Source organism: Acinonyx jubatus, chromosome E3 (assembly GCF_027475565.1).
Source record: "Acinonyx jubatus isolate Ajub_Pintada_27869175 chromosome E3, VMU_Ajub_asm_v1.0, whole genome shotgun sequence".
Lineage (NCBI taxonomy): Eukaryota > Metazoa > Chordata > Mammalia > Carnivora > Felidae > Acinonyx > Acinonyx jubatus.
Window position 1 is genome coordinate 8,299,010 of NC_069398.1, and position 14,728 is coordinate 8,313,737.

The 14,728-nt window shown below is 55.3% G+C and overlaps 1 protein-coding gene across 4 annotated transcripts in view; it reads right to left on the reverse strand.

Annotated features, from left to right (window-relative positions):
- Positions 1 to 341: 341 nt before the first annotated feature.
- MYH11 (myosin heavy chain 11) overlaps positions 342 to 14,728 on the reverse strand; it is a 122,181-nt gene continuing 107,794 nt past the window's right edge. For 2 of the 4 annotated variants that reach the window (XM_027043178.2, XM_053213669.1), the window contains 11 exons: positions 12,974 to 13,186; positions 12,448 to 12,660; positions 12,022 to 12,183; positions 11,507 to 11,635; positions 11,107 to 11,195; positions 10,540 to 10,663; positions 9,736 to 9,944; positions 8,695 to 8,803; positions 8,441 to 8,613; positions 4,247 to 4,285; positions 835 to 1,047 (listed from right to left, as the gene is read on the reverse strand). In XM_027043178.2, coding sequence (XP_026898979.2) covers positions 4,255 to 4,285; positions 8,441 to 8,613; positions 8,695 to 8,803; positions 9,736 to 9,944; positions 10,540 to 10,663; positions 11,107 to 11,195; positions 11,507 to 11,635; positions 12,022 to 12,183; positions 12,448 to 12,660; positions 12,974 to 13,186 — 1,452 coding nt within the window. In that variant the 3' untranslated portion in view covers positions 835 to 1,047; positions 4,247 to 4,254. Of the gene's footprint in view, positions 1,048 to 4,246; positions 4,286 to 8,440; positions 8,614 to 8,694; positions 8,804 to 9,735; positions 9,945 to 10,539; positions 10,664 to 11,106; positions 11,196 to 11,506; positions 11,636 to 12,021; positions 12,184 to 12,447; positions 12,661 to 12,973; positions 13,187 to 14,728 lie in introns of all 4 variants that reach the window. The other 2 variants (XM_027043175.2, XM_053213668.1) reach the window with 1 other exon arrangement.

Below are 14,728 nucleotides of genomic sequence, written 5' to 3' on the forward strand. Positions count from 1 at the left end.
ATCCTATATCCTTCACAGTATGTACGTATGAGTTTTGATTGATAAGGATGTTCTTCATGGTCAAGTTCCTACTTCCTGGGCCTGGAGCTGCCTGCCTCTGCTTGGAGAAGTCCTCTCACACAGACTCCTGTGACATCTGTGCTTGCTTGCTTGCTGTTGGGTTTTTTTTTTTTTTTTTTTTTGGCCAGCTGTGGGATCTCAGATAATTTATTTCCCGTCCCCAGGCCTCAGATTCCCCATTTATGAACACTGGCTTCCCAGGGTCATCGTAAGGATTAAACAAGAACACACCCCATTCTTTCACTCCGTAGAAAACAACAGAAGAGCCGACTGCACTCCGGTGATTTATAACCTTTTATTAGTGAAGGTGTCCTTAAGTACAATCGGGGTGCATATAAAACAGTGTAACATTCTTGCTCTCATCCCGCTGGAGCAGCGTCTCCTTTTGAATTCATGTGACTACCGAAGGCACTTGGTCTCGGTGAACTGTGTGCATCTGACGTGCGGTAACCAAGAGGGGAAAGAACTCAAACAGGGGCCCACTCGAGACGTTGGAAGGGTAGACAGGCTAGGGAATGGCTTGGGAGTGGGAGGCAGTGGCACCCATTTTGGTGACTTTCTCCCCGTTTCACGTAAACTAAGTTGCCAGTGATCAGTTACTGTGGTTCTATTTTCCTAAAAACTCAAGATTTCTGCACAATTCACTGATGGGGGGAGCGGGGGTGTCTGTGTCGCTTCTTGGGTTTTTCTCGTTTGGTACAGCATTCAAAACTCCATCGATACCCTGGACGCAGGGCGGTGGTTTTTATATTTGTTGTGAGGGGTGTCTGTGACATTTGGGATTTGAAAATGGATTTAGACAGTGCTAAGCAGAGTCCACTGGGTTTGGTTTTGTTCTGCTTTTCGCAAGTTGTTTATTCACTGGCTTTGGTTCCATTGAAGTCCGCATCGCGAGCGTCCATTTCCTCATCAGATCCATTGGCGTTTTCAATAACTCGACGTCCTCCAGACCTTCTAGAGGGAACAAAGGAGGGCTCGTTTCCTCGCCTGTGGGTTTTAAAAGAATACACGTTTCTTTAGTACAGAAAGCCCCCCCTTGAGATTGGAAGAGGCTTTTAAAGGGACAGAAAACAAACACAGACAAACTGAAATGAAATGAAAATATTCAGGTTAAAGTCAAGCGCTGACCTATCTCAAGGTGTGGTAACGTTTAATCAGCTGGAACGGGAGGAAAGTAGATTTTTCAAAGCAAGAGAATCAGCTTTAGAAAAAAAAAAAAAAAAAAGGTGCAGGCGCCTGGGTGGCTCAGTGAGTTGAGCCTCTGACTCTTGATATCTGTTCAGGTCATGATCCCGGGTAGTGGATCGAGCCCCACATCAGGCCCCACACTGAGCATGGAATCTGCTTAAGATCTTCTCCCTCCCTCTCTCTCTCCAACCCACCCCCACCCCCACCCCACACCTCTCTCAAAAAAAAAAAAAAAAAAATTGGGGCTTGGTCATCTGATGGCCCACAGGATTCTCTTCTGTGGTCTTTTATTTGGAAAAGAAGAAAAAAACGAATCAAGCGGGGGTTGACACATTCCCGTGGGGTTATTCATACCCTGTGGAGCAGGTGTGAAGGAGAACGTGTTCTCATTTTGTACCCCCTTGCCTTCAGAAGGGAACAAAGGGGAGGGTTTTAGGTTCTCAACCAGAAGAAGGTGGAAATGAGCATCAAAGGCAGCATTGAGGCAAAGAGGTCACTGTGCGGATGCCAGAGGTGTGCGCTCTGGTTAAAGCAACGCAGGGTCCCCTGCTTGTCTGAGAGCAGAATTCTCGGTGTGAGTTCTCCCAGGACAGAGATCTTGCTGATTTTTACTCACCACACAGGCACCGTGCATGGCCTATAATAGGTGCCCAATGAATATTTGTTAGAAAAGTAAGCTAGACATGTTAATCTAAGGTGTATTTTGGCTTTAGCTGGTAGGATACCCCTTTCTCTGTGTGCTTATGGCTCCCATCTCTGGAGTGCCGGATGCCCTGAGTTCCTGCCAGGGTGTGCCTAGGTCACCTGCAGTGTGGCTTTGGTTAGGAGGGCAGGCAGGTGGCAGGAGAAATCAGATAACCAGCACTCAGCGTCCTCTCCAGGAAAGAAATGTTTGCTGTGTTTTCTTGGACAACAAATAATCGTATTTGGCTCTGGTGATCTGGCCCTGTTTGACCTGAATCAGAAGACAGGTCTTACCTCATTTTAGGATGCCTAAGAGGAATGCAGAATTTTTGTCCTAAAAAATGACCCGCTTCGCCACGCAGAGGCTGGACTTTTGAAAGCTATGAGGGAGAGTCCATCCCAGTTAGAGATTTTTTAGTCCAAAGAGACAACTCAGAGAGGTAAGACTGGAGGCAAAAGGAAGGCCCAGAACATCCTGAACACTGAGAAGGGGAGTCCCAACGTGAGCCTTCTGGGGTCCGAGGGTGGGAGAAACCCGGGCTGGGAAAACCCGCCTAGGTTCACGGAATGCTACTGAGGGGCCACGATCAGGGATGAATACTTAAAGTTGTAACCACTCCCAGCTCAAGACTCAGGCCAGCTTCACTCACGTCAGAGGGAAGCTCAGAAGCGCCCTGTGCCCTTGCAACTAACTTTCCATCACCCTCTCTAGAAGTGACCTTTTAAAAAGTCTTTAGCACTGTGTTTTCCAAGCACCTGGGTCTGAAAGCAGGGTCTCGGAGGACAGGACAGAACGGAGAGTAGCTTCCACGCGTCTCTCCCGCTTCTAATCCTCCTGGTTCAGAACTCGGTGGGGTTGGGAAACTGTCTCCCCTACCCTTCCAGGCTCCCGGCACTCTTGGCCTCCCAAGACAGTGTGGATTTGCAAGCTACAAGAGCTCAGGTGTAAATGTGTTCCTTTGATCTAAGACGTAAATCATGCCCCGGGTCACTGTTAGCCCCGTGCTCCGCCACCAGGCCTGGGAGCCTGTCTTCCGGTTCAGGCACCCTTCCTGAAGGAACTGGCTTCAAATCCAAGGCCGAGGTGGGCACAGGAAGTAAGGGACCCCTTCTAAAGATTTTCTTCAAGTGTCTGGTCCTGGAGAGTCTGGCTTCTATTCACAGACTCCGAGAACTTGTCTGAGGCACTAGTGGCATGGTGGGATCCAGCACCAGAGCAGAAGCACTGATTTGCAAGGACTCACTTTCCCATCGACTAGTGGGTCCCACCGTGCAGCCTGAGCTGGCAGAGGAGTGCTGCTCAGAAAGCCATGTTCTAGAGGCCGGGCACTCTTCCTAGAGCTCCTGCCAGTCCCTCATCCAGCTCTAAGTATTGGGGTAGCGACAGCTACTTCTCCAAAAGAGAAGAGGGACACAAGCCAGGGCCTGCTTGGCCTCTCAAGGAAGAGGAGAGGAACCAGGCCCTGGCTGCCTAACGTCGCGTGTGAAAAGCTGGTAGACCCCCACACAAGTCGAGGCCTCTTAACTCTGTCGTGTGAAGGGCCCTGTGTCCTTCGAGTCTCGGCTGTCCTGTCCATCCCCCGCTGTGTAGACGGGCTCGCAAGACCCCTGGAAAAGGCTCCGTCCGGACCATGCTTGGCTGCGCAGTGGCCAGCACGTGTCCTAGCGTGCGGAAAGTGCTGCTATCAGCTAGGCCTTGCTCAAGGCTCATGCGGCCCCAGCGACTGTAGAACGCGCGGTGAGAGCCCATTTCTTTCGCAGACATGCGTATGAAAGCCCGGCTGTGGGGACGGCCAGAGGCCGGGCTGTGGTTCCCGTGAACCTGTGCTCGTGAATTGTTACTTGTGGACCATATTTGAGGCCCTTCTCCACGAAAGGGCCCAGGCTGCAGAAGTGTCATACCCGCTCAGTGCAGCGTCTTAACCAGATGGAGGAGGACAGCAAAGCCAAGTGTCCTACTGCCAAGTGTGAGAGAGGCCCACTTAGGCAGGTACCAACAATCCGAGTGACACACACGCAGCCTCTTAAGCGCTCGTCAGCACACGGTGACGAGGACACATTTGGTGCCGTGTCAGATGCCCAAGCAGAAGTAGGGAAGGAAGACGGGTCAAGAGATTAAGTCTTGTTGTACTGATCTTGGCTATGATAAAGAGAGTTTTGAACTAAGATATCCAGGCCTTCAGATTTTGCAGGAATCCCACGGAGGTTCGTGAGGGCCAAAAAAGGGGGTCGCAGGGACTGGGAGGGTGGGAGGGCAGACGGAAGTGGAAACCAAGTGCAACACACATGAGCCACGAAGCTGGAGGCATGGTACCTGGTGAGTCATTGCGGAGTTTCCTGGGGAAGGGGGCCTCTGAAACAGAGAGAGAGAGTCTCTGGTGGTTATCCTCCGCCAACGAGAGGGAGTCCTCTAAGTGCTTTTTTAATCATTAAAGGCATTCCCTTCGATGAAATGATCAAAGGCACTTCTAAGTCAACCTGGCAGAGAAGCACGGGACACCAAGAACTCTGAGGCTGGCACGCGTAAGCTGTTGGTTCAGCTAAGAAGCTCACGTCTGCTGGTGTGGCAGAGGCCGGGCCCAGCTCTTTAACAGGCGCTCACGTTGAGGTTTACCTGGTCGGCACGACTATGAAACTCGCTTCGCATTTCCTTGTTCACTGAGAGCTGGCCAGGCTTGCTAACCTCACTCACGGCTCTAGTGCTGGACTTGAGGTTTTGCACGTGGGACCCAGAGGACGCAGGAAGGTGTGACCGCTCTTGGCCCTGCCTTAGGGTATGCTCGTACCGGGAGTGTCAGAAAGAGTCTGTTCCATACTCGCCTGTAGGCCCTGAGGAGGGTCAGCTGTTGGGGGGCAGAACCCACAAGGTACGTTGAACATGTGCTAAGAGAATCAGGGGTCCTGACCACAGGGAGCAGTGACAGCCAGAGCAGCTGACTGCTTCCCCACCCCCCGGCCTGGCACTGAGGAGGGCAGGGTTCAGTCACCAGCCAAGCAAATTCTGGAGGGGAGAGGGGGGACAGCTCCATGTGAGAACAGCTGTCTTGCTGACCATCGTCCTGGGTGTTGCTCTCAAGCCCCTGTTGGACCTGAGAGGTTACGTCTTGTTTCTGTTTCACTGGGGGGACCCACAGGCCCTCCCCAGCCTTGTGTGATCTGGGGTCTCCTTCCCAAAGCCCCGTACCCCACGCCAGCCATCCTCCCCCTTCTGAAAGGGGTTTGGGCTGTCCCCTCATCACCTGCCTGCAGTGATGCTCAGAGTCTGGAGTTGATAATGGCAGGTGGTTTCAGATGGTTCCTGGGCGTGCCCCTGGATAACTCGATGGCACAGTGAGAAAAGTACTCCGTTTCCCACTCTTTTTAAAATACATCTCATTATGTCAGGGACCGTCTATTTGGTGCTAACGTCATCTTCTGTCAGTCCCTTGTCAACTGAGAAAGAGGCCTTCTGGTCCTAGTCATCAACTTGTAGTCAGAATAGGTAGAATCCATTACTGTTTTGTTCTCACTGTATTTTAATTTCGTTGTGACCTGTTGCTGCTGGTGATGCTGGTTTAACAATACAGGGATGGTAAATTTTATTGGCAAATAGATGTGTTTATGATCAGACCAGTTAATTTCAAAGACACCGTGAAGTCAATGATGGTGCAGGCAGTAAAAGGCTAAGGCAAAATGGCCAAGGTGGTATGAGAATGAGTTTAGGGAAACATCAGCTCTGACTCGGTGATTGAAGGTTTGTGCCCAGCACCATCCCAGACACTAGGGCTGAATAAGCAGACAGAACCTCTGTGCTCATGGGGCCAGGGTGAAGGCTGCCAATGAGATAAGTAAATAAACAGCAGGTTACATGGTGACAGATCAGTAAGAGAACTGCAGGGCGTGAGGTTGGGAGCTGTAGACAGGGTAACCCGGGTGTGTAAATGCCTGAAGGAAAGGAAGGAGGGATCCAGCTATGCCAAGAGCTGGGGGAAGATCCTTCCAGGCAGCGCGAACCACCCGTGCCAGGGCCCTGGGCAGCATGTGTAGAGGCAGAGGGCTCATTTAGGAGGCAGTGGACGGAGATCACGTAGGGCCTGGTGGAACCGGCCATCATAAAGGTGTTGCTTTCAATCTGAATGAGGTGGAAGCCATTGGACGGTTCCAAGCAAAGGGGGGTTGTGACTCCTATCTATTTCAACAGGATCCCTCTGGCTGCCATGTTGAGAACAGACTATAAAGACGGAGTATAAACACAAGTGAAACACAAGCTGTGAAAGTTACCTAGATGGTAGGAGAGGGTAGCTTGGATGAGGATGGCAAGAAACATTTGTCTCTTGGATTGTGGATGTACAGTGTTGGTTTTTTTTTTTATTTTTTTTTAAGTTTTTATTTTTTACAGAGAGCATGAGCCGGGGAGGGACAGAGAGACGGAGACACAGAATCCGAAGCAGGCTCCAGGCTCTGAGCCGTCAGCACAGAGCCTGATGCGGGGCTCGAACTCATGAACTATGAGATCATGACCGGGGCTGAAGTCAGACGCTCAACTGACTGAGCCACCCAGGTGCCCGGATGTTCAGTGTTTTTAAGGGAAAGTTGATCAGATTCCATGGCAGATTGGATGTTATATATAAGGGACAGGGAAAAAGAAAGAGCACAGATGAGTGGACTGGGTTAACAGCAGCTTTATCAGTCCAGTTGCTGAGCTGGCAGAGACCGTGAGGGAAGCTGACTTGGGCGTGAAGGGGTTCAGCTCAAGGTGTAAGCTGCCTGTGAGGCATTGAGGGGAAAGGGCAAGCAGGTCTGGGGTTCTAGGAAGAAGTCTGGGCCAGGAAGCCACACACTGTGGGTGGAACTCAAAAGGCACCAGGCTGGCTGAGGTCACCTAGGAGTGAGCGGAAAAGGAGATGAAGAGAGAACCAAGATGGCGCCCTGGGGCAGGCCAATGGCAGGCGGGCTTTGAGATGAGGTACCAGCAGAGGAGACAAGGAAAGACACCCAGAGGGGAGGAACAAACCCCGGTGTGGGTCGAGGAAGCTGCAGCTCAGTCGGGGAGGACTGAGGACTGACCATTAAGGTTTCGTGGTAAAGGGTAGCAGGGGGCAGGGGGCGTGGGGCTCAGAGGCTTTCTCAGCTCCTGGAATGACTTTGTTGACGTGAAAATGGTGAAAAGGAGAAGGGTAAGAATTTCTGGAGTGACGTCCTTGAGGGAACAAGAGAGGTAGGTGTACCTGATGTGATGCCCTTAGTTGGTGCTAGATAGTTCAGCCCGGGAACAGAGTAGAAGAAATGGACACAGCTGCGGGGACATGAGAGCTTGTAAGGATGGGTGGGGATGGTAAGACTGGGGAGACAGTGAAAACCAGATGTCCAAGAGAGTGGAAGGGGGAGGGGAGTCAGGCCCAGGCAGCACCGAGTGAGGTCAGCTCCTTGTGGTGACGGACAAGGCCCAACACGAAATGGCAGTGTGCCTGTTTGCTTTTCCCTGAGCAGAAGGTGGAAAGTCTGGTTTAACTCACCAAGTGCATACCTCAAAGCAGGAGGGGTCTGGGGTGTTGAGGGTGTGTGCGAGGCGGACCGACCACCGAGCCTGGGCTTGATGGGCAAGTTAGAGCTAGTGTTAGGGCCCATGGGCTGGCAGGATCACAGAGGAGACAAGACCAAGGACCCAAGAGACTGGATCACCCCCCTGGAGGGGTGTGGGTGAGTGTGGCAGGAAGCTTGGGAGCCCATGCCTTCTGGGAACCAGTGGAGGTGGGAAGGAGGCCTGAGGAGCAGGGGTGTCGCCTATCCAGCTTCAGGCCCAGAGGGACAGGGGCGTGGGAGAGAAAACAGCCCTGGTTAGGGCGGTGGTTCGAGACCCCTGGGCGACCGCACCCCCCACCCAGGGAACTGAGCTGGAGACATTTGCGGTTGTCACAATCCAGAGCATGCCATGCCCCATCCTGCAAACACAGGCCAGCTCCTGTGAGGCAGGATGATCCGGCCCCAAACAGCAGCAGGGATGGGAGACCCTGATTAGACCAAAGTGGTCAAGAGAAAGCCCAGAAAAGAGGTTCTGGAGAGAAGGGACCCGCACGGGCAATGCAGCAGTGAGGACAAGGATTGAGGAGACAGGGGTGTGCCTCCCTCTCCTTCTCCTCGCCCAAGGGTGGGCTGGGAAGGGACGTGCATCATTAAAGAAATCACACGAGGGGGCGTTCGGGTGGCTCCGTCAGGTAAGTGTCGGACTTGTGATTTTGGCTCAGGCCATGAGCTCATGGTTTGTGAGATCAAGCCCCATATTGGGCTCTGTGCTGACAGCGCAGTGCCTGCTTGGGATGCTCTCTCCCCCTCGAACAGAGGGTCCGCTGCTCCAAGGCAGGGCCCTGGTGGATCCACGGCCTGTTCATGTGCCTGGCACACAGTGGTGCCGCATAAGTGCTGGTGAGGGGGGAGAACCTGGAAAGGAACAGGGGGCAGCGGGGGGGGGGGGTGTCCTCTGCATCAGGAAAGAAACTCCCAGTGGGCACCCGAGGCCCGTGAGCCTCACCTGAGCTTGCTCTTGAGCGCGTTCACCTCGCGGCCCATGGCCTCGTTGCTCTCTGTGGCTTCATCCAGCTCCCGCTGCAGCTTCCTGCGGTTGGCATTGATGCGCTGGGACTCCTCCTCTGCCTCCTCCAGCTGCCTCTTGAGTTGCTTGACCTTGGCGTTTCCTTTCTCTGCCTGTCAGGGAGAGGCCCGGGGGTGAGCAGGGGGCGCCGTGGGGTCCCTGCGGGGCTGGGAGAGGCCGGCGTCCCGGGTTACCTGCTCCTTGTACTGCTCCGCCATCTTGCGCTCGTCCTCCACCTGCAGCAGGACCTCCTTCAGCTTCTTGTCCTTCTGCTTCAGCGACTTGGTGGCCGCCTGCTTCTCTCTGCATACGGGGGGAGGAGGGGGGCGAAGCGGGGATGGGCTCCCTTGCACCTGGCACGTAGACCCGACCAGCCTCTCCCCCACTGTGAGCGCTTTCCCTGAGGGGCCCCAAGTCAGGGCTCACCCCCCAAATCAGACGAACAGTACTCGGCCTTAAAAAGGAACGCAGCACTTGCGTCTGCTACCACGTGGGCGAGCCTCGAAGACACAGGGAGGGAGGCCAGTCACAGAAGGGCACAGACTGTGGGATTCCACTTATATGAAACATCCACAAGAGACAAGAGAGACAGAAAGTAGATCTGTGGTTGCAGAGGGCTGGGGGAGGTCAGGGTGATGGCCAGGGAGGTACAGGGTGTCCTACTGAGGTGTTGAAACTGTCCCACGCTGGACGGTACAGAGGGTGCAGCTATCCACAACTATACTAAAGGGCCATTGAGCAGTACACGTGAAAAGGCTGAATTTTTGTATGGTCTGTGAGTTGGCAAGAAAGCCACTACCAAAAAAAAAAAAAAAAAAAAAGTGGGTCAGAATCCTCGTAGTCTGATGGTCACAGATGGGCCGTGATCTTATTTTCTCTCTATAATGAGAAGCCTGACCATATTGGCACGTGCTGAATGGGGTTGCTGATCTGCACTTTCCTGGGTGGCCGTGAACACGACATCCTGAGAACACAGGCCAGGCATAGCCAGTGTGCTCGCGGGAAGGTAGCGGACCTCACGGAGGACCCCTGCCACTCAAGGCCGTTTGGGATGGGCCTTCTTGGGGCCAGGCCTGCCTCGCTCCCCTGATCACACACGGTTCTCCACACACAGCTGCGGCGTGGGGACCACTGGGCTCATTCCACAGCCAGGACAGATGTCCAGAGAGCCTGAGCCCCGACCGCCGTGGACTCCTGGCCAGCAGGCCGCTCTTTGGAGCCCGCGCCCCAAGTACCTGGCCTCCTGCTCCACCTGCTCCTCCAGCTGCGCGATCTTGGCCTCCAGTGCCGCAATGGTGGACTTGAACTTGGACCTGACGGCCCCCTCCATCTCTTGCAGCTTGCTTCGGAGCTCCTTGTTCTGCCGCTCGAGCTGCTGCCTTGCGCTCTCGTTCTTCTGGGCCGCACTGCGCTCCGTGGCCAGTTCGTTGTTGAGCTGCTCGGCCTGTGGAGGGCAGTGAAGGTCAGGGGGTGGAGGGCATGGGAGTGGGAGTGGGAGTCGGGGTGGCGTCCACTGAGAGGACCCACTACGCCTGTGGCCTCCAGCCTTGGTGGGCTTCGATGTGGGTCGCTGGGGCCGGGGCACCCAGGAGCCCTCCCCACCTCCTCCAGCCACCAGTTCCTTCCTGGGCCTCCTTTAAGGTGCAGCACAAAAGGCGGCATCCTGGGGCCACCCAGGCTCCCTGTCTCTAGGTCACAAGGCGGGGCCCCAGCACTTGTTGCGGAGCTGGTGCTTAGTAATGTCACTGAGTGCTCACTGGTGTAAGGCCGGGGCCAGAGGCTGGGGCGACAGCAAGAAGGAGACCCCCGAGGCCCTTTCTCCAGGCCCACGTTGTCTGCCGGAGGGAGCCAGACATACACTGGCTGCCTGATAAGATGGCGACGGGGGCCGCGTGCCCACGCGGGGAGGGAGAGGGTGCAGGGAGCAGATGCGCTTGACCCCTGCTCCCGTCTCCCCGCTCTCCACCCCAACCCTGAGCTTGCAGTGCAGCAGTGTGGGGCGTGTGACAGGGTGCAGCCTGGCCCTGCTCTGCCCCCACCTGCTGCGTGGCCTTCCGCACACGGTCACTCATGGCCTCCATGTTGCCTTGCTCCTCCTCCAGCTCCTCTTCCAGCTGCGCGATCCGGGCCTCCAGGCGGCGCTTCTCGTCCTGAAGTGTGTTCCTAAGGGAAATGCAGGCGGGTCTGGGGCTCCAGCCTCCCTCTGGCTTAGGAAATAACCTCTGTGTGGAGGAGTGAGGTGATGCATTGGAGTCGCCCTCCTTTGTAAAAGGAAACTGAGGCCCAGTGAGGCTTAGACACTTGTCCAAAGTCACACAGCTGGGGAGTAGGGAGCCGGGACTCTATCCCGTTGGTATGGGCAAAGCCGGGCCTGGAGGAAAGACGAGCTCTCTCCTCTTGGATGTCTTCCCCCCTCCCCCCGCCCCGTGTCCCCTCCCACCATGCTGTTCATTCAGAACCAATGAAACTGGCTACATGCCCAAACGGGGTCAAGACCCTTGTGAGAAGCTGGGCTGGACACTGTCGTTTTCAGAAGTCTCTTCCATGAGCTGCCTCTCTGTCCTCATCTGAGCCTGGAACCCCCTTCTCCCGATGCGGCCCCCTACCTTCCTGAGACGCTGCTGGTCAGTTCCTCTGCCAGTTCCTCCTTCTCCAGGTCGGCCTGTTTGCGAGCCCTCTCAGCCGCGGCCAGATCCTGGACAGCACGGGGGAGGGGAGGGGGGAAACCGCTGATCTGCCAGGCAAGGGCTGAACCCCAGCGAGAAGCCACCTGCTTCAGACCCCAGCAGTTTCTATGGCCACGGTCACCCTGGAAAGCAGCTGAGCCGCCTCTGAGCTCAGGGGAGGCCCTGCATGTCCCGGACAGGAGAAAATCCCACGTCTGCCCCTGTGGTCACTCCAGGGGCCTGCCCCTGTGGAGTGCTGGACGAGGGAAAGAGGTGCGTGGGTGCCACGGGCTCCGCCCACAGTACCCCCCGCCCAAGGCCCACATGGAGAAGGCTCTACCTCCTGTAGCTGCATGAGGTCGGCTTCTAAGCTCTTGGCTTTCTTCTCATTCTCTTTGGCGGTGGCAAAGATCTCATCTCTGGAGGCACGGGCATCTTCCAGCTCTCTCTGGAAGTCCTTCATCTGGGCCTGCGTGAATCAACAGGAGGGACAAGCCAAGAGGTCCTAACTCACCATCTTTCCACGCCAGCCCCGAGGAAGTTCAGATCAACCACAGAGAGATCCCCATGGCCCACCCACCCCACCTCACAGGGCCAGGTTGCTGTCGGGGGGCACCGTTCCGGAGGGGCTCAGCAGACCTCAACATGGCCATGTGGTCCGAGGACCATGGCCAAAGGCCTGGTGATCGTGCCTTACCCAGGGCGGGAAACGGCCCCCCGAGGCTGAACCCCGGTGGAAAACCCCAGCTGAATATTCAGGCACCCGTGACAGGCCTGCGTCCTGCGGCTGTTGGTCCGGCTTCCCCTCCGGTGGGGAGCCACCCCCTCCCTCGGCCCGTGCCCCGCATCCCCCACCTGCAGTTTCCGCAGCTGCTTGATGGCTTCCTCCCGGCCCTTGATGGCCGAGTCAGCCTGCAGCTCCAGGTCCTTCAGGTCCCCTTCCAGCTTCTTCTTGGCTGCCGTTGCCAGGGCACGTTGCTTTCTCTCGTCTTCCAGTTCTGTCTCGTACTCATGCAGCTGAGCGAGGGGGAGAGGGGGGCGCTGCTGGGCCGGGCCGTCCCTCGGAGGCCCTACCCCCACCGCGGCCGGCATTTGGAGAGCTCTGGGGGTGGGGGGGGTGGGGGGGCGGGGAGACACAGCTCCCCCCCACCACGCCCCCCCAGGAGGGGTCTGCTCGTCCCCAGGTTGCAGGCGCCCAGGTTGCAGGCGGCTGAGAGAACCAAGTCTCTTTGGGTCCAGGCCCCGCCGCCTCCCCACCCCACATCCCCCCACCCGGACTACCTGCCTCTGGAGCTGCCGCCTCTTCTCTTCGTTCTGTTCATCCCGAGCCTGGAGGTCCCGCTCAAACTGGCCCTTGAGGGCCTGCATGTTGACCTCGAGCCGCAGCTTGGCGTCCTCCGTGGCCTGCAGCTCGTCCTCCAGCTCCTCTAGCTGGGTCTTCATCTCCTCCATCTGGGTCTCCAGGGCCCGCTTGGACTTCTCCAGCTCGTGGACCTTTCACGGGAGGGGAGACTTCATGAAGACGCTCAGGCAACCCGCGGGGACAGGCAGCTCTGTGAGGTCACACAGATGGCTTTTGCCCCCCCCCCGCGGGATGCAGGGCCAAGAGTCAAGGCCAGAGTCTTCCTTGGGGACCCCCCCCAAGTGCTGTTTCCAACCAGTCCCCGTCTGCATGACGGCCTTCAGTCCTGATGGTCCTGTCCTGTGGAAGAGGCTCAGGGTGCCCGCGTCCCGCCCCGTGGGTAATGCATAGTGGGGAGGGGGCTGGTGACCTGTGGACAGGCACAGACAGGGAGGAGCCACTTACGTTCTTGCCTACGTCATCCTTGGAGCTGACCAGGCCCTCCATCTCGGCCTTGAGCATTTTGTTGGCTCTCTCGAGGTCCTCTTTGGCTTCCAGGGCCTCTTCGAGGGCTCGCGCCAGCGACAAGGCCTTGGTTTCCTTTTCCCTGGCTTCTGCCTCGGCTCTGTCCCTTTCATCCGCGTATTTGGAAGAGATGCTCTTCTCCTCGGCTAACAACTACAACACAACGGAAGCCCAGCCCCGGAGGTGAAGTTCGACTTCCCCCCCTTTTTTTTTTTAAATAACTTTAACTTTATTCATTTTGAGAGACAGAGAAAGCATAAGCAGGGAGGGGCAGAGAGAGAGTGGGAGGGAGAGAGGCAGAGAGAGAATCTGAAGCAGGCTGCGCACCGTCAGCTCAGCTCGTCAGCTCAGAGCCCGACGACGCGGAGCTCGAACCCGCAAACCTAGAGATCATGACCTGAGCCAAAACCAAGAGTCTGACACTCAGCCGCTTAGCCCAACGAGCCACCCAGGCTCCCTTTCAATTGCAAATAAGCGCGAGCAGCCTCCTGCCTGAATTTCTTCAGAGGCGGTGGAAGTCATTAAGGCATCTATGCAAATAGTTAATAAAGAGCTTCCTTCTGACTTCCAGTAGGTAGACCTTACTCAGAGCCAGCACCTGCTGAGTCTTTGTGCTTTGAAATCACTAATGCTGCCCGTGCTGGTTCGAACATACTACTAGTGAGGTCACAGTGACATTTAATCCTGCCAGAGGCCACTAATTCTTTTTATCATGGCCACTCATCTCCAGCCCTCAAAAGCACTCTCTGAGCCAGAGTAGGGAAAGGGTGAGTGTGTGGACAGAGCGGCACATACTTAGCTCTGTGCTTGGAGAGGCAGTTCAAGGAACACTCCAGGCCGACGTTAATGTCATCCGCAGAGACAGCGGCATAAGCGTAGACACTGACACATCCAAAAACCAGGCTTTGAGAAGTGAGTGAAGACGGGTAAGTAATAGGGGCCCCCAAAACAGCAGTCAGCACAAAACCCTACGTGATGTGTGACAGGGAAATAAAAGAAGCGAGCCCAGGCCCTCAAGCCAGTAATGGGGCAGCATAGTGGAAGCAGTGAAGACAGGCTGGCCGCCTGAGATGGAGAAGGACAGAGCCAGGGTGACGCCTGGAAGCCTGCTCCTCTGAGCCCAGGTGGGGAGGGGCAGTGAGCCCCCACACCCCTGGCATTGGCCTCCCAAAACAATCCCCAGATTGATTTCGAGGATCATCCCAAGTCACTTGCACACCAAATCCGCTTTGCTAAATCTGAGTAGCGCATTAAAAGTTGGCATTTTTTAAGGGTTTGGGCCACATGGGTGTATTATGCATTTACCAGAACTCCAGTGAGTGGATACTTGAGATTTGTGCATTTGCATGTATACACAAGAAGCAAAATTTTCTGTTAAAGAAGAACTCCAGTTAAGACACAGAGTGCTGAAGTATAGAGGGGGAAATCTGCCATTTGCTTTGAAATGCATCCAGTGACAGAGACAGTTCATCCAAATTTGGTAAAACATTAATGATCCAATCCACGTGGTGGGTATACAGGTGTTCACGCTTCGGTGCTTCAGCTTTGCTGTGTGCGTGAAATTCTTCATCATGAAATGTTGGGGGAAGTAGTATCGAAAGGTGGAACATTAAATTATGTGGAGTATTCAGGAGATACTCGATAAATACTTGTTGAGTGAAGTGAAATAAATTTCCTTCCTTCTCAGGGCTAGAA